At 60.4% G+C, this 16,432-nt stretch overlaps 2 protein-coding genes across 2 annotated transcripts; both read right to left on the reverse strand.

Annotated features, from left to right (window-relative positions):
* Positions 1-15: 15 nt before the first annotated feature.
* SUV39H1 (SUV39H1 histone lysine methyltransferase) lies at positions 16-7,251 on the reverse strand. Its single transcript, XM_084612479.1, has 6 exons — positions 7,148-7,251; positions 4,874-5,019; positions 3,705-4,373; positions 3,229-3,375; positions 695-824; positions 16-592 (listed from the first exon to the last, which is right to left on the reverse strand). Exons 1-6 carry the CDS (start codon positions 7,164-7,166, stop codon positions 456-458), a joined length of 1,248 nt encoding a protein of 415 aa, XP_084468605.1. The 5' UTR covers positions 7,167-7,251; the 3' UTR covers positions 16-455.
* Positions 7,252-9,417: 2,166 nt separating this feature from the next.
* WAS (WASP actin nucleation promoting factor) lies at positions 9,418-16,168 on the reverse strand. The gene is made up of 12 exons (XM_084612227.1): positions 15,765-16,168; positions 15,039-15,179; positions 14,666-14,752; positions 14,109-14,205; positions 13,953-13,994; positions 13,758-13,811; positions 12,955-13,132; positions 12,743-12,785; positions 11,120-11,273; positions 10,430-10,851; positions 9,665-9,770; positions 9,418-9,560 (listed from the first exon to the last, which is right to left on the reverse strand). The coding sequence occupies exons 1-12, from the start codon at positions 15,876-15,878 to the stop codon at positions 9,505-9,507; spliced, it is 1,494 nt and encodes a 497-aa protein (XP_084468353.1). The 5' UTR covers positions 15,879-16,168; the 3' UTR covers positions 9,418-9,504.
* Between the last annotated feature and the right edge of the window lie 264 nt (positions 16,169-16,432).

Consider the following 16,432-nt stretch of genomic DNA (forward strand, 5'->3'; position numbering starts at 1 on the left):
CCCCCCCCCCCATCAAAAATACCTGGTAGAAAAAGTCCTTTTACAAAATGCCCCAAATTGGTTTAAAAACATCGCCTTCCCCCCACAGCTGCTTTGCCGGTTGCATAGGGACGCAGCGTCAAGTGCGGCTTCAAGTCGAATATTCCTGGATCCCCCCCAAACCAGCCGCTTCCCACAGGAGGCCGTGGCGCTCTGTACACAGTAGACAGGGCCTTTACACGGCCGTGGCAGAGCCTGGGAACCAACTGATTAAAATCCATGACAGCAGTTCCTATAAAAACCCCCTTGACAGGAGGGAAAGAGCAGAGGGAAGCAGGCCCCACCCCGTAGAGTGAATGCAGGTAGGTGAGGTAAGTCCAATGGGGGGAGGGTGGGCATGGGCCCCCCCGCCCCTCCCTCAGAGCCCTGCGCGGTGGCGGCCGTGGGTTCCAGACCCCCGGCAGGGCACACAGGGGCTAGAAGAGGTACTTCCGGCAGGATGCGGCCCCGCACTTACACTCAATCCGCACCCGCTTCTTGGGAGAGCCGGCCAGGCCGCCAGCCCGGCCCAGGTTGGAGTCCATCCGTGTGCTCTCTGCATCCACCGGGTCCACTGTGGGGGAGGAGAGAAGGCATCAGGGGGAGGATCCCACCCCAGGGCTCTCCCAAGCAGTGGGGCCTGGCCCCCCTTCAGGCCCCCCCAGAGGGCACTCACCCTGCATGTTGTAGTCGAAGGTGAGCTCCTCCCCAGCACGGATGTGCCGGGTGGCGAAGAGGGCGATCCGCGGCAGCCGCTCATCCAGGTTGTCAATGAACACGTTGTATACCTGCAGGTTGGGGTCACACTGCACCGGGGGGGAGGGGGGAGGTGAGTGGTGAAGGCAAAGCCGCCATAGCCCTGCCCCCTCACCAAATACCCCTTCCCTCGCCAGAGCATCACCAGCTCCCTCCCCTGCTCCTTGGACCCACCCGCCGGGGCGGAGCAACTGAAACTGAAGCGATTTAAATCACCGCTTTGAATCGGCAAGCGGGGAGCCCAGTTTCCAACCCTCCATTTCAATCCCCTTCTGCGTCCGTGCTTTTCTGTTCTCTCCCTAGAGAAAAGCCGAGGCTCGCTGGTTGGTAATTGTTAAAACGTTGTGATTGGCAACTAAATGTCGCCTTTTCCCCAAATCTGGCCCATCTTTTCACTAATCCGCAGGACAGGCTACGTTTACACACATTTATTTAAGCAATTATATAGCAATTACGTTATAATTTATTAATGAATTATCTGATTCAAATATAATTAATATTAATGCATTATATTGTCATTTAGAAATATCTATAAGTAGGACAATATGATGTATTAATATTGACAAATTATATTATCGTATTATCATAAAGCCTAGATCTCCGCTTGGAAGGATTAGATTTTTACTGGTCAGTGTTGGTAAACATCATTTTCACCGCACACCCACAAACATGACAGCTAGGCAAAGTAAGAAAAATGCAGCTTGAAGGATATTGACTTTGTATGTCTTGACATGTGGTGTGTGTTCTTGTTCTAACAGCTATAAAACTTTAACTTTCTGAATGTTAGCATCTACTGTCATTATATAATTATAGCCTGACCCAACCTATTGTCTAACCCTGCCCCTCCCCCACGGTCCCACAACTGTGAAACTTGACATCAATAAAGATCAGGAGAAAAGGATTAAAAATAAACAATTTTGTCCATCGAAATGATAAAAAATGACTTCTGCCAAGCCTATTTATAGCATAATTCATCAATCGTAATACATTATATTACACTAATTTGTTAATATTAATATTACACTAATGCAGTGTATTAAGATGAATTATTAATATAGAGGTTATGTATTTATTTGAATTCTTAAATTTTACTTTTTTATTATGTTAGAATTTGGTGAATGGCATTTCTTATTTAGTTTTTTTGGGGGGGGGATTCAACTCATGGTTTGTGTGAAGTTTAATTTTGATGGAAATTGTAATGAAAAGTGCACAAAAAGATTTTAAATTGTTTCGCTTTAATTCGTTCAATAAAACAACCATAAAATGTGCGGGATGCATATGGAAAAACAAAAGTAGAGTTTATCAAAACAGGGTTTGCATTTAAAACTGAGCTACTGTTAATTCCATGAAAACTACCTTAAAACATGGTTGATGCGTAAGAACAAAAATGAGTTTATAAAAACATGGTTTTGCATTGAAAACTGACTGAGTTATTTTTCATTCATTAAATAAAACCTACCTTCAATGTGCTGGGTGTAGAAGAAGAAAAAAGTAAAGTTTATCTAAAACTGTTTGCATTTAAAACTAGGTTATTTTTAGTTGGACAAGGTGGGAGAGGTAAAAATCTTTTACTGGACCAACTTCTGTTGGTGTGAGGGACAAGTTTTCAAGCTTCACAGAGAGCTTCTTCAGGTCTGGAGAAGGTAACTAGAGTGTTATTTTTAGTTTAGAAATAATTTAAAAAATTAAGAATTATCAGTTCAATAGCACGCCCTTAAAGTGCACTGGAGCCATAAGAAGAAAAAAGTAGTTTATCAAAACGTGTTTTGCATTGAAAACGAAACAGTTCTTTTTAATCAGGTCGATAAAACTACTTTGAACATGCTGGATGCAGAAGAAAATAGGAGGAATATCAAAACGTGGTTTGCATTTAAAATGGATTTAGTAAACAAAGGGAGCATTCTCTGTAATTAGTGAATTTGAACTGATTGTTTCTAGTCTCCATGTCCTTCAGGATTTTAGATCGAGTAGATCTCTACCTTTCCCACCGAGTTTTTATTCAGAGACTGGAAGAGGAAACCAAGCTTTCCTGCTTTGCCAGCTCCTGATCAGTTTCTTAACTTGCAAGGGACTGGCCATTAGCTGAGCTAGGTGAATAAACTGAACAAAAGCAAATATTCTCCCTACAAAATACATGAGGCGAGCCAGCGATTTCCACCGGTTCACTGCTTCAACTTTCTTTCAAACCTCCACAGCACACATGCCCGGCTGTCTAGTTACCGTGATTTAAATGATTTCCATAGATTCTCATAAATTTGGGGCCTTTACATACATTGTCAGCAATTCAAACTTTGTTTTAAATCATTTTTTCTTTCTAAGGGGGAAAAAAAAGCCTATTTAACTTACATTAAAAAAACCCTGGCAGGGTGTTTTTTGTTTGTTTTTCAATCACTGATTTTTATCCACCCACAGGCTGCCCCCAGCCCCCTCCCTCGCACCCCCCCCCCGACTCACGCTGTGATTTACGAAGTGTGAGATGTTGCCATAGTAGGCAGCATCCACTGTGTAAACATCCTCCACATAGTCCAGATCAAAGAGGTAGGTCGCACCCTGGCGGTCGTAGATCTGCCCTCGTCGCTCCGCCTCCTCTGATGTGATGATCTGGGGGGACGGGATGGGATGGGGTCATGCTGAGAGCATGGCACTGGGGGACTCTGTGCGGCTGTTCCCGAGCCGCCCCGCCCTGCCCCAGAGGTGGCTGTATCTCAACACTAGGGAAGCCATCCCCATGCAGCTGCTGTCCCACCCCAGCAGTGGCTGCATCTCAGCACCAGGCGAGCCCCCCCACTTGTGACGTTATGTGCAGCTGTTCCCCAGCTGCTCTGCCCCAGAGGTGGCTGCATCTCAACGTCAGGCAAGCCATCCCCATATGACAGACACTACGTTCCCCAGCGGCCCTGCCCCAGAGGTGGCTGCCTGGCGCTCCGTACCTCTCCCACATACTCCATGACGAAGCTGTTCTTGCGGATCTTCTCCAGGGTGCGCACGCCCCAACCGCGCCCGTTGGCGGTCCGGAAGATGCACAGATCATAGCGGATGCCCCGCTGCACCACGCGGTTGGAGCACTCAGCCCCGCAGCGGCAGCGGGCGTTGCACTCGTAGATGGGCAGCCCCGCCCGGATGCGCACCTGGCCCAGCTCGTTGTAGGCAAACTTGTGGCGGGAGGCGCCAGGGCAGCAGCAGCCGCTGGCAGCCTCCGCCAGGCAGTCGCAGCACTCGCAGCCCACCGCCACCTGGGTGAGGGAGATGCCCTCGCCCACCTTGTACTCATTGATGTAGACGAAGTCCCGGGGCGGCCCGTCGAGATCCACCTCGTTCTCCACCACGATGCGCCCCTTGTGGTTGCGCTTGGCGTTCAGCTGGCGCTCCCAGCGCCACAGGGCCCGCCGCTGCTTGGCTTTCTGCACTACGTAGTTCGCCACGCCCTGGTCCAGCCAGCGGGCGTTTTTCTTGGGCTTGCCGTCCCGCCGGATCCAGGCCTGCTCCAGGTCCTTGTGGAACTGCTTCAGCAGGCCCACACAGTGCAGGTTCTTCCGCGGCTCCCAGGTGTTCTCGGACTCCGGGTAGCCGCGCCACTTCACCAGGTAGAACTCCTCCTCCTGTCACCAGAACCCGTCGGTCAGCGGGCGTAGCCATGCCCCCTCCCAGAGATGGGACCCAGGAGTCCGGGCTTCCAGACACCTCTTCCCCCCACCCCCCGTACTGTGACCCACTAGACCTCCACTCTCCTCTTAGAGCCAGGAAGAGAACCTGGGAGTCCTGGCTCCCAGCTCCCCCCCCCGCCCCCATTCTAACCACTAGACCCCACTCCCCTCCCAGAGCCAGGGAGAGAAACCAGGAGTCTGGCTCCCAGCCCCCCTGCTCTCCCCATTGCAGGATGTGAGGGGCAATTGGAGGTGGGAAGACCCAGGCTGCATGGGGAGAATTGGAGGCGGAGGGATGCAGGCTGCCCGGGGGTGGGGAGAGGGGAATTGGACATGGGCTGTAGGGGGGATCCGGGCTGAAGGGGGTTGGGCTGCAAGGATATTGGACGTGGGGGTTTCCCAGCTGCAGGGGGGGAATCCCGGAAGGGATCGGGGTCACAGGCTGGCAGACTCACCCGCACTCTCTTGTAGTCGCACAGGAACTCCACCTCGAAGTGGCTGAGGTTCCTGCGGGTGATGCCCAGCGAGGGGCAGCAAACCCTCTCCAGCCGGCACAGGTCCTGCAGCTGGGACCATGAGGACTTGCAGCACACGGCACAGCCTGCGGGCACACGGGTCAGCGTTAGGGGGCTGGCACTGGCTGGGCAGGGAGGGGAGGGACCCCAGGGAAGGCGGGGGGGGGGAATCGCTGTGTGGTGGGGGAGCCCAGAGCTTGGCTAGCGGGGGCTGCAGGTCAGGAGTGAGAGGCACCAGCAGAGCTGTGATCTCAGAAAGGGCCAAAGTGCAAGTGGGGGACCTGGGGTCACAGCTGTGAGGGTCGGTCAGCGGGAGGACAGCAGGGAATGTTGGGGGGCCGCGTGACGTAGAGGGAATCCCCTTGCGTCGGACAGGTTGGCCTGAGTGTATGGGGAGGGGGGTCACGCTGCATTGAGGCTTTCACCAGAGGGTACTGGGAGGGTCACCCCACATCGGGGGACTGGTGAGCCTACCAAGGGAGAGGAGGTCAGCCCGAGCACGTGCCGGGGGAGTGGCTCACCCCTTGTCCGAGGGTTGCCCCTCATCCAGAGGTTGTCATGAGCACGTGGTTAGCCTGAGCGTACAGGGAGAGGTCACCCTGTCTAGGGGGCTTGGTGCGAGCGTCCGGGGGGGGTCACCCTGCGTCGGGAGGTTGGTGCAAGCATCTCGGGGCGGTCACCCCACGTCAGGGGGTTGGCGCGAGCCTCCGGGGGGGGTCACCCCACGTCAGGGGGTTGGTGTGAGCGTCCGGGGGGGTCACCCTGCGTCGGGAGGTTGGTGCAAGCATCTCGGGGCGGTCCCCCCACGTCAGGGAGTTGGCGCGAGCCTCCGGGGGGGGTCACCCCACGTCAGGGGGTTGGTGCGAGCGTCCGGGGGGGTCACCCTGCGTCGGGAGGTTGGTGCAAGCATCTCGGGGCGGTCACCCCGCGTCAGGGGGTTGGCGCGAGCCTCCGGGGGGGGTCACCCCACGTCAGGGGGTTGGTGCGAGCGTCCGGGGGGGTCACCCTGCGTCGGGAGGTTGGTGCAAGCATCTCGGGGCGGTCACCCCGCGTCAGGGGGTTGGCGCGAGCCTCCGGGGGGGGGTCACCCCACGTCAGGGGGTTGGTGTGAGCGTCCGGGGGGGTCACCCTGCGTCGGGAGGTTGGTGCAAGCATCTCGGGGCGGTCACCCCGCGTCAGGGGGTTGGCGCGAGCCTCCGGGGGGGGGTCACCCCACGTCAGGGGGTTGGTGCGAGCGTCCGGGGGGGTCACCCTGCGTCGGGAGGTTGGTGCAAGCATCTCGGGGAGGTCCCCCCGCGTCAGGGGGTTGGCGCGAGCCTCCGGGGGGGGGTCACCCCACGTCAGGGGGTTGGTGCGAGCGTCCGGGGGGGTCACCCTGCGTCGGGAGGTTGGTGCAAGCATCTCGGGGAGGTCCCCCCGCGTCAGGGGGTTGGCGCGAGCCTCCGGGGGGGGTCACCCCACGTCAGGGGGTTGGTGTGAGCGTGTCACCCTGCATCAGGGGCTTGGTGTGAGCATCTGGGGGGGGTCACCCTGCGTCCGGGGGGTTGGCGTGAGCGTCCGGGGATCATCCCGCATCGGGGGGTTGGCGTGAGCATCTGGGGGAGGTCACCCTGCCTGTGGGAGGTTGCGTGAGCATAAAGTGGGGGGTCACCCTGCACTGGGGGGGTTGGCGTGACCGTACGTGGAAAGTCACCCCACGCCAGGGGGGTTGGCGTGAGTGTACGGGGAGGTCACCCCACGTTGGGGGCTAGGCATGAGTGTACATGGGGGGTCACCCCGCACCCAGAGGTTGGCGTAACCGTACGGGGGGGGGGTCAATCCCAGCCTACAAAGGGGAGGTGCTCGGTGCCAGAGGGGTGGGGGCACCCAGGGGGAAGTGGGGGCGCCCTGGGGGACCTGTGGCACCCTCAGGGTCACGTGCGCCCCTCCCCCCGCACCAGCGGGGGCAGCGCCCCTCCCCCCACTCCGCCCTGCCCCGTTTCCCGCCCTGGGCGCGAGGGCAGCCCCCTGAACGCGCGCTCTCAACCGGCCCCCTCCTTCCTTAACGGTCGCTTCTGCTGCCGCCTCGCGCGCCGGAAAAGGGGGGGGGGGGACTAGCTCCGCGCTCGCGCTCGCGCCACTCCTCATAGAAGCCCCCACCCCGCGCGCCCCTCCCGCCGCGCGCCCAGCCCGGCCTCCCGCCACGCTCCGCGCGCGCCGGCTTCCCTCGCTCACCTTTTAAATTTTCCGCCATCTTTTTTTTTTATTTTTTTTTTTTCCCCTCCAGCCACTGGGGCCGCCCGAAACTTTTCCTCCCAGGGGGCGTGGCCAGAGGGGTGGGGGAGGGAGAGCGACGTGCCCCGCCGCGGCCGTTCCCATTGGGCGTCCGGCCTGATTGACGCGCCCCGCCAGCCAATTGGCGCCCAGGACTCCGGCCACGGGTGCTATTTGCATCTCCCAGAGTGCTCCGCGCCGCCGTGCCACCGCAAGAGTCACGGAAATAGCTCACAAGGCACCAAATTAACCCGTTTCAGCCCAGTCTGCCTCAAAAGCCGCCTGCTGGCTTAGATGAGAGGGCTTCTTGGCGCCATACTGGGTGGAGGGGAGGGCAAAAGACGCTCACCCTATTCTGTAAGTGACACCTCAGCCTAAAACAATATGTAGTGGTGCCCCACCCATCTCAGGGCACCCCTGGTTCGCCCTGATCCTCTTGCTGTGGAGTCAGAGCCACCACCTGGCTCGAACAGCGAGGCCAGGAGGGTTGGCGTCACCCAGGCGCCAACGTCAAGGCCGAATGGGTTGGCGTCACCCAGGCGCCAACGTCAAGGCCGGGAGGGTTGGCGTCACCCAGGCGCCAACGTCAAGGCCGAATGGGTTGGCGTCACCCAGGCGCCAACGTCAAGGCCAGGAGGGTTGGCGTCACCCAGGCGCCAACGTCAAGGCCGAATGGGTTGGCGTCACCCAGGCGCCAACGTCAATGCCGGAAGGGTTGGCGTCACCCAGGCGCCAACGTCAAGGCCGAACGGGTTGGCGTCACCCAGGCGCCAACGTCAAGGCCGAGAGGGTTGACGTCACCCAGGCGCCAACGTCAAGGCCGAACGGGTTGGCGTCACCCAGGCGCCAACGTCAAGGCCGGGAGGGTTGGCGTCACCCAGGCGCCAACGTCAAGGCCGGGAGGGTTGGCGTCACCCAGGCGCCAACGTCAAGGCCAGGGGAAGGGGTAACAATCGCTTGGACTGGCTCAGGCTGCGGCGGGTAATGTTCATTGAAGAGGCAAGAGAACGTTCTCCAGCTCTGGCTTGCTCATCCCGTTCGGAGCTGCGGCGAGACCCTTAAGAGTAAAGCAACGGGGACATAAAACCCCATTAACCAAATCAAAATTGATAGGCTTGGAAAGATTCACTTTTGATCGGTAAATTCCAGGCGACGTCCAGTTCCCCGCAGACGCAAACCCAGAAAAAGCGTTTCCATTAATAATTGTCTAAACTGAGAGCAAGGCCACGTAAAACAAATTGCTGCTTGAGACCATGTTTGAGTTTGAACTGGGGCTATTGACTTTATCTATCTTGAAGAGACTTTGTGTTTTAAAGCGTTCGCTTTTTGAACGCAACCTCTGCAGTCATGAAGTAGTTATTGTCTGACCCCCCCACGGCACCCGCATTTTTCCCGCCTTCTAAATAAACAGTGATCCTTCGAGCCATCGAAATGATTGAAAAATGAAAGTCGAATTCTGCTCCCTCGAAACGATCAAAAAAACAAATAAAAATCAATTTCTGCCAAGCCTTGAAATGAATAAGCCATAACTCACGAGCAAGTTCTAAGTTGCAGGTGACGACCACACCATTATAACAAGACATAGTCTAGTGGCTGCTCCGGTCTATGCTCAAAATTGAGATCAACCTAGCTACGGCACGCAGGGGTGTGCAAAATTCACCCCCGCGATCCCCCAGAGCACCATCGTCAAGCTTACATAACCCACAGGTGTAGACCCAACTAAGAATTCCTCCGCCGACCTAGCTACAGGTGAGATGGATCAACTTTTACAGACCCCTTCCTTTGCCGTTGAAAGCATCAACACTAAATCTTCTGTAGTTATGCCACCATAGCACATAGGGCGTAGACACAGCCTCAGATCAAGCTCTCCGGCTTCTAATCCTGTCACTCAGACGTTGACCCAGACCAGTGGGTTTTAATCCACCCCAAAATCTGTGCTGATGACCCACGCCGGGCTCTTGAGCCCCACATATCGGCAGCTTGGTTCCAACTTGGCTTGTTTTTTCAATCGGGCTGAGATCAAAACATGGAGCCAAGTTGGAAGGAGATCGGTTGGGTTGTTGCTGATGCCAAAGAGGTTGGTGGAGACCAGGGTATTGCCAAGCCCTGGGTTTCGAGGGGGTAATGGGAGCAGATAGGGGAAGCTGGGGCCTTGGGGAGGGGAATTCTGGGTAAAAGATGGGGCAGCACGTCAAGCAGAGAGCTCTCTTTATTGCAAAGGGGCCAGGCAGGCTGGGGAATCACAGGGGAGTGGGGGGCAGCACCCAGTGCGGGTGGGGGTGCAGAAGGGGGGGAGCTTTTCTTGCTGGGGACGGTGCTCAGTCGTCCCATTCGTCATCGTCCTCCTCGTCCCCGCCATTGTCCTCGCCTTCGTCTGTGGGAGGAAGAGGAGGGTGAGTGGCGGAGGGGGCAAGGGGTAGGGGAGGAGGGGCATGGCACCCACTCCCACCGCTGCCGAGGCGGGATGGGGCGACTCACCCGAGGAGTGGATCACTTTGCTCCGCTTCTGCATGACGTGCATGAGCGCCCCCACCAGGCCCTCGGAGCTCTGTGCGGGCGGCGGGGAGTCCAGCATCTCGGGGGTCTGCAATGCAGGGTAGGGGGGGTCAGGGCCCACAGCACCATCCCCTGCACCCACCAACCCTCCTGGCACCACCAGGACCCCCAGCACAGACCCTCTGCACCCCCCTGGTACCACCAGGACCCCCAGCACAGGCCCCCTGCACCCACCCATCCTCCTGGCGCTGCCAGGGAGCCCAAGACCAACCCCCTGTACCCACCCACCCCCCTGGCACCACCAAAGCCCCCTTACCCCACCCTCACCCCCAAAGCCAGCTCTAACTCCCCCCTCCCCATCCCTGCTCCCCTCGGTCACCCCCTCCATACCCCACACCTGCCCCCAACTCCCCTAACCCCCCCATCTTCCCCTTCCCCACCCCTCAGCCACCCTGTTCCCCTCCCTTCCCCCCACTTCCTCCATCCCTTCCCCCCACTCAGCCCCCATCTCCCCTCTTCCCTGCCCCCAACTTCCCTTTCCTCACCCCCAACCACCTCCGTCCCCCCTCCCTGCCCTCACCTCCTCCATGCCTGCCCCCCATTCAGCCCCCATCTCGCCTCATTCCTCACCCCACAGCCACCTCATCTCCTCCTTGCCCCCCACTCAGCCCCCAGCTCCCCTCCTCCCTGCCCCCTACCTCCCTCATCCTCACCCCCTCCCTGCCCCGCATCTGCCCCACAGCTCACCTTGTTGAGCTGGATGCCTTGGCGGATCTGGTCCAGCAGGGCCCCACGTCCCTTTTGTGGGGGAGCAGGCTGGCTCCCTGGGGAGCTGACCCCCCCTGAAGGAAGTGGGGGAGGGGGACAAGGCCCTGAAGAGACTGGAGGCGGAGGGGGCGGCGGGGGAGGTGGGGGTGGGGGGGCTGCCCCAGCAGCAGGCGGAGGGGGGGGCGGACCAGACCGGGAGACAGGGGGAAGGGGCCCACGAGGAGGGGGCAGATGCCCCCTGGGGGGATGGGAGGGAACCGGCCCCCTATTTGGCATAGATGAGGGAGGTGGGGGGCCGCCTGGGATGGGGGGCAATGGGCCAGACCTGCCCCTCGTTGAGGCAGGGGGTGGGGGAGGGAGGGGCCCGGACCGGGTCATGGGGGGCGGAGGAGGTGCTGGACCTGTGGGGAGAAATGAACTGCAATTAAAGCCCAGCCTGTAATGAGGCTCTTCCCCCGCGTCTCCCGCCCCGTTCCCTGAGAATCCCAAATCGGTGCACGGGGAGGCTTGCACGGGACTGACATGCAGCTGCCTCTGGGTCAGCGCAGCTGGGGAACAGTTTCACATAATGCCGCACAGGGACGGCTCGCCCAGCACTGAGATGCAGCCACCTCTGGGGCACAGCAGCTGAGGAACAGCTGCACATAACACTGCACAGGGAGAGCTCACCCTGGCGTCTCAGCTCCTCCTTCACAGCCTCCAGCCCGCCCTGGCCTTCAATGAAATCGTAGATGAGTTTGGAGGTCTCTGCGTCGGTCAGCTGCGCCTCGCTTATCCCGGCCTGGGAGAAAAGCGTCTTCAGGTCGGGGTCCAGGTTATTCACCTAGAAGAGAGACAGATGGAGGAAGGCGGCTCAATCCCCAGGCAAATGCCCCCCAAATTCATGCTCTCCCCACACACAGCTGCAGGTGCCCAGATGGACAGAGCAGCAAGGCTCCAACCCCTGAAATCCGGGGACGGGGGATTTATGGATCATGCCTTAAATTAACTCCCCCAGCAGCCCTCGGGGACCCACTAACACTGACCCCCTAAAATCCTGACCCACTGGGCAGAGCAAGCAGCTGGGGGGGGGGCGTTCTGGAGGGATCCAATTGGGAGGTTATGTCAGCTGCCCCACCCCAGAGCTGGCTGCATCTCAGCACCAGGCAAGTCTTCCCCATGTGGTGTTATATGGGGCTGTTCCCAGGCACCCCACTCCAGAGATGACTGCATCTCAGTGCCAGGAGAGCCTTTCACTGTGGCGTTTTATGAAGCTGTTCACAGCTGCCCCACCCCAGAGGCGGCTGCATCTCAGTGCCATGCGAGCCATCCTCTTGGGGGTCTCATGCCCAGATTACTGGGCCGCTGCCTTTGAGAACCGAAAAAAACCTGTGCCGTCCAGAGCCCGTGAAACTGGCTGCATGGGCCAGATTTCCCAACACAGCTGCAGCAAAAAAGGGATGGTCCGAGGAAAACCTGGCCCGATGGCAACCAGTTTTGCAGGCCAGATCACCTAGCCCCTGGCTGTGGTATGCCACAGGGCCCGTGTTAATTCCTAGTTGAATTTTAAGGAAAAACACACTATCTGGAGTCCGAAAAAACATCGTGGTGCTGGGACCGCCCCCTGCCCCTTGCGCCATCCAGATGCCCGGTAGCTCTGGCAACTCCTCTGGCTGGCTGTGACTTGCCCCTTTCCTGTGGGCATGTGCCAACTGCACTGCCAATAACAGTCGCACTGCCAACTCCCCGAGCAGCTGTGTGTGTGGGTGGGGGCTGGTGGGGGGGAACGTGCATTGGAAGAACAAGATGAGTTTGGAAAACGCTGGGGATGGGGGGGCCACAGGGAGGCAGTATCTTGGGCAGCCCTGGCTCAAGGAAACCCCAAATTTGCTCCCATAACACTCCATGGGGCACTGAGTTGCAGCTACTTCTGGGGCATGGCAGCTGGGGAACAGCTGCACATAACACCCCAGGGAGATAGCTCGCCCGGCACTGAGATTCAGCCACCTCTAGAGCAGGGCAGCTGGGGAACAGCTACACATAACGCTGCATAGGGATGGCTTGCCTGATGCTAAGATGCAGCCACCTCTGGGGCGGGGCAGCTGGGGAACAGCTATGCACACCGCATCACGCCTGGTAGCCACAAGCGCGAGTGATAACCGCCCTCCCCCCCATACACAGACATTGCTAACGCCAAGGCTTTACCCCACGACCTGTCCTTGGCCCCCTTCCCAGCCCCCCCCACAAGCCCTTCTGACCTCTGGGACCCCAGGGTCAGATCCCCACCATACCCCTGTCTCTGAAGCTACATACATCAAAACCAGTGTTGGGGTCCCAGCCGACGTGGGTGACGTGCCTGGAGGGAGAAGAAAGATTAGCCAGCTCGAGAGGGGCCAGGTCCCGCGCCCCATTCCCGGCCCCTCTGAGCCAGCCAGTCCCCCCGCCCTTGGGCCAGATGGGAGACGGTGTCCCCTAGAGGGGCTAGGCCCCAGCCCCATTCCTGCCCCACTGATGCCAGCTCTCACTTGAATCCGCTTGGGGCGCCGATGTCGGCCTTGGAGATCTTTTTCTTGCCCTTCTTCTTCTCGGCGGCTGTGGGCACCGGCAGCCCCCGGTACCGGGACGAGGTGATGTCCGGGTTCTGGATGTCCATCGTCATCAGGTTCAAGGAGGAGGAGGGGGAATTCGGCTGTTTGCTGGGACCTGTGGGAGAGAGAGACGGGGCTGCGGGGGCGGGATGGGGGCTGGGCAGGGGGCGCTCTCCCCGGCAGTCAGGGCCGGGCACTGGGGGGCTCCATGCTGCGGGGGGCGGGTTGGGGGGCTGGGCAGGGGGCGCTCTACCCTGGCAGTCAGGGCCGGGTACTGGGGGGCTCCGTGCTGCGGGGGGCGGGTTGGGGGGCTGGGCAGGGGGCGCTCTCCCCTGGCAGTCAGGGCCAGGCACTGCGGGGCTCCATGCTGCGGGGGGCGGGATGGGGGGCTGGGCAGGGGGCGCTCTCCCCTGGCAGTCAGGGCCGGGTACTGGGGGGCTCCGTGCTGCGGGGGGCAGGATGGGGGGCTGGGCAGGGGGCACTCTCCCCTGGCAGTCAGGGCCGGGCACTGGGGGGGCTCCGTGCTGCGGGGGGCAGGATGGGGGGCTGGGCAGGGGGCGCTCTCCCCTGGCAGTCAGGGCCAGGTACTGGGGGGCTCCGTGCTGCGGGGGGCGGGTTGGGGGGCTGGGCAGGGGGCGCTCTCCCCTGGCAGTCAGGGCCGGGCACTGGGGGGCTCCATGCTGCGGGAGGGCGGGGGGATGAATTAACCCTTTCAAGACCCCCACCTCCAAGCCGCTTACCATTCATGTCTCCCCCGGGCATCGGGGATCGGGGCAGCGTCATCGCCCGTCGCTCTAAAGGAGGCAAAAAGCCGCGGTCAGACCCATGTCACCAGCTCCCCGCCCGCCCACAGCTGGTGGGAGAGTCGGGGGGTCAACCCCTAACCTGCCCCTCCCCCCCAATTGCAAAGGACAGTGGGATAGAAGGGGACTCACCTTCATTGACCGGGGGAGGTGGCGGGGGGAGCTGCCGTTTCTCTGAGGAAAGAGGAGAACAAGCGCTAGGATCGTGGCCCGGGCTGGCTCGGGGGGGAGGGGGGGCATGGGGTCTGTCCCCTCTAGGGGGCGCCGGCTCCCCACCCCTCCACATACCCATCCTCTGCTGTTGCTTCTGGACCTTCTCCTGCACCAGCGTGTAGAAGTTGTGGGCCTCAGCCTCGTCCGCAAAGTTCAGCCCGGCCTGGCATTCCTGAGAGCAAAAGGCACCTCACTGGTCCTGGGGGGGGCGACACGCCCCTCCCAGAGCCGGGAGAGAACCCAGGCGTCCGGGTTCCCAGTGCCCCTGCTCTAACCACCGGACCCCGCTCCCCTCCCAGAGCCGGGAGAGAACCCAGGCGTCCGGGTTCCCAGTGCCCCTGCTCTAACCACCGGACCCCGCTCCCCTCCCAGAGCCGGGAGAGAACCCAGGCGTCCGGGTTCCCAGTGCCCCTGCTCTAACCACCGGACCCCGCTCCCCTCCCAGAGCCGGGAGAGAACCCAGGCATCCCGGTTCCCAGCCTTACTTCTTGTTGGTAGCCCTTAATTTTCTCCTTCTTTTCACCCCCCCGCCCCCAGTCTCTGAACTGTTGTCTCTGGGGGCAGGGCTATGTCTGGAAGCCCCGCCCCACTGATCGACCACCACCCCGGCCCTCTCTGGGGCAGATACTCACGTCCCCGGGGAACGTGTGGAAATAGGGGGTGACGGCGGAATAGACCAGCTGGCTGGAGAGCTCCATCTCCCATGTCAGCCTCCTCTCCTGCAAGAGAAAGGGAAACCCCAGTAAACGCCCCATCAGCAGGGGGCACTGGGAGCCAGGATGCCTGGGTTCTCTCCTCAGCTCTGGGAGAGGTGTGGGGTCTAGTGGGTTAGAGCGGGGGGACCTTGGAGCCAGGACTCCTGGGTTCTCTCCCCGGCTCTGGGAGCAAAGGTGCAGTCTGGTGGTTAGAGCAGGGGCTGGGAGAGGGCTGGGAGCCAGGACTCCTGGGTTCTCTGGACAGTGCTGGGAAGGGATGGGGAGCCACGAGGGTAGGGCAAGGACTCACCTTGATATTGAAGAGGCGGATGAAGTAGGAGCGCCGGGGGTTGTCCTTGACCAGGCACAGGACCCCACAGCCCTGCTTACCCCAGACCTGGCTGTTGGGGGGCAGGGCCCAGTATAGCTGGGCCACCGACGTGGCCAGGGTCTGGCAGAGAGACAACCGAGTTACAGAGCGATCACGGCTGAGATGCAGCCAGCTCTGGGGCGGCTGGGGAACAGCCTCACAGAACGCCGCGTGGGGAGGGCTCAGCCGGCCCTAAGCGTGGCCCCCCCTGGGCTGGCAGTTCCTGTCTTGGTTTCTGGTGTTGGCTGAGGCTCCGGGCTCCGCAGCATCACTGCGCTGGGCCCCTCGCAGCCCCCCTCAGCGCCACTCACCCCGCGTCCTCCTGAGCGGGGTGGGGGGGGATACAGCAAGGAAAGAGCTGGTGCCCCTGACTCCCGACCTGCAGCCCCCTGCTAGCCCAGCCCTGGGGCACCCCCAGATCTGCTGGTGCCCCTCACTCCCGACCCGCAGCCCCCTACCCCAGCCCTGCCGGTGCCCCTCACTCCTGACCTGCAGCCCCCTGCTACCCCAGCCCTGGGCTCCCCCCCTGCTCTGCCGGTGCCCCTCACTCCCAACCTGCAGCCCCCTGCTACCCCAGCCCTGGGCTCCCCCGCTGCTCTGCCGGTGCGCCTCACCCCCGACCTGCAGCCCCCTCCTGTCTGCATCCTCTGGGCCTCATGTCCTCACCGTGCATTTCCGGCCCAGGAGCTCAAACACCTGCTGGTTTTCATGATCCAGGAGGAGATGGGAGGCGACGTTCTCCTGCTGCGCTCGCACCCCTGGCCTGGACCCCCGGCTCATGCTGGCTCCTGGCTCCAGCCCCTGGCGGGTTCTCAGGGTCTCTCCCCTCCCTGATCTCGACCTAGGGAACTTCCGCGTTGCGGGGACTTTTTTCAACAGGAAGCGCAGAAGAAACCACCGACCAACGCTGAGTGCCCGGGGCCTGGGGAAGTTGGGCTCTGCGAAGGGCCCCAGCCAGGGCTGGGAGTTAGGGGCACCGGCAGAGCTGGGGCGGGGAGGGAAAACCCGGCGACGGTTGGGGCCGGCCTGCCTCTCTGAGCAATGGGCTCAGGCTCTCGGCAGACTCAGGCAAAGTTGCATCCGCCTGGCGCATGGTTTGTGTTTCCTATGCAGCCGTTTGGGGGGGGTGTGGGGGGGCATTTTCTGAGTATGATGCACCTTTGAGGTTGTGGGGATCCCCCCCCCCCAAGTCAGAGGAGGGCAGCCTAGCTGTGCTGTTGGGGAGGGGCTGTTTGGGGGACTGGATCCAGCTGCCTCTCTCTGGTGGGTAATGTACAGCTAGGACCCTGCCCCCAACCCCCCTGCCCTGCCCTCTGCTCCCCCCCTTTGTATCT

Source organism: Lepidochelys olivacea (assembly GCF_965140295.1).
Source record: "Lepidochelys olivacea isolate rLepOli2 genome assembly, chromosome: 23".
In the NCBI taxonomy this organism is placed as follows: domain Eukaryota; kingdom Metazoa; phylum Chordata; order Testudines; family Cheloniidae; genus Lepidochelys; species Lepidochelys olivacea.

Bases quoted from the DNA above. Each gene is read 5' to 3' on its own strand.
- WAS (XM_084612227.1), bottom strand. From the start codon at position 15,878: ATGAGCCGGGGGTCCAGGCCAGGGGTGCGAGCGCAGCAGGAGAACGTC. The intron at 13,812-13,952 runs GTGAGTCCCCTT...TGCCTCCTTTAG, and splicing joins ACCTCCCCCGGTCAATGAAG to AGCGACGGGCGATGACGCTG. The intron at 12,786-12,954 runs GTGAGAGCTGGC...TTCTCCCTCCAG, and splicing joins GGCGCCCCAAGCGGATTCAA to GCACGTCACCCACGTCGGCT.
- SUV39H1 (XM_084612479.1), bottom strand. The intron at 4,374-4,873 runs GTGAGTCTGCCA...TTCTGGTGACAG, and splicing joins GCGACTACAAGAGAGTGCGG to GAGGAGGAGTTCTACCTGGT. The intron at 3,376-3,704 runs GTACGGAGCGCC...CCGTCCCCCCAG, and splicing joins TCATGGAGTATGTGGGAGAG to ATCATCACATCAGAGGAGGC.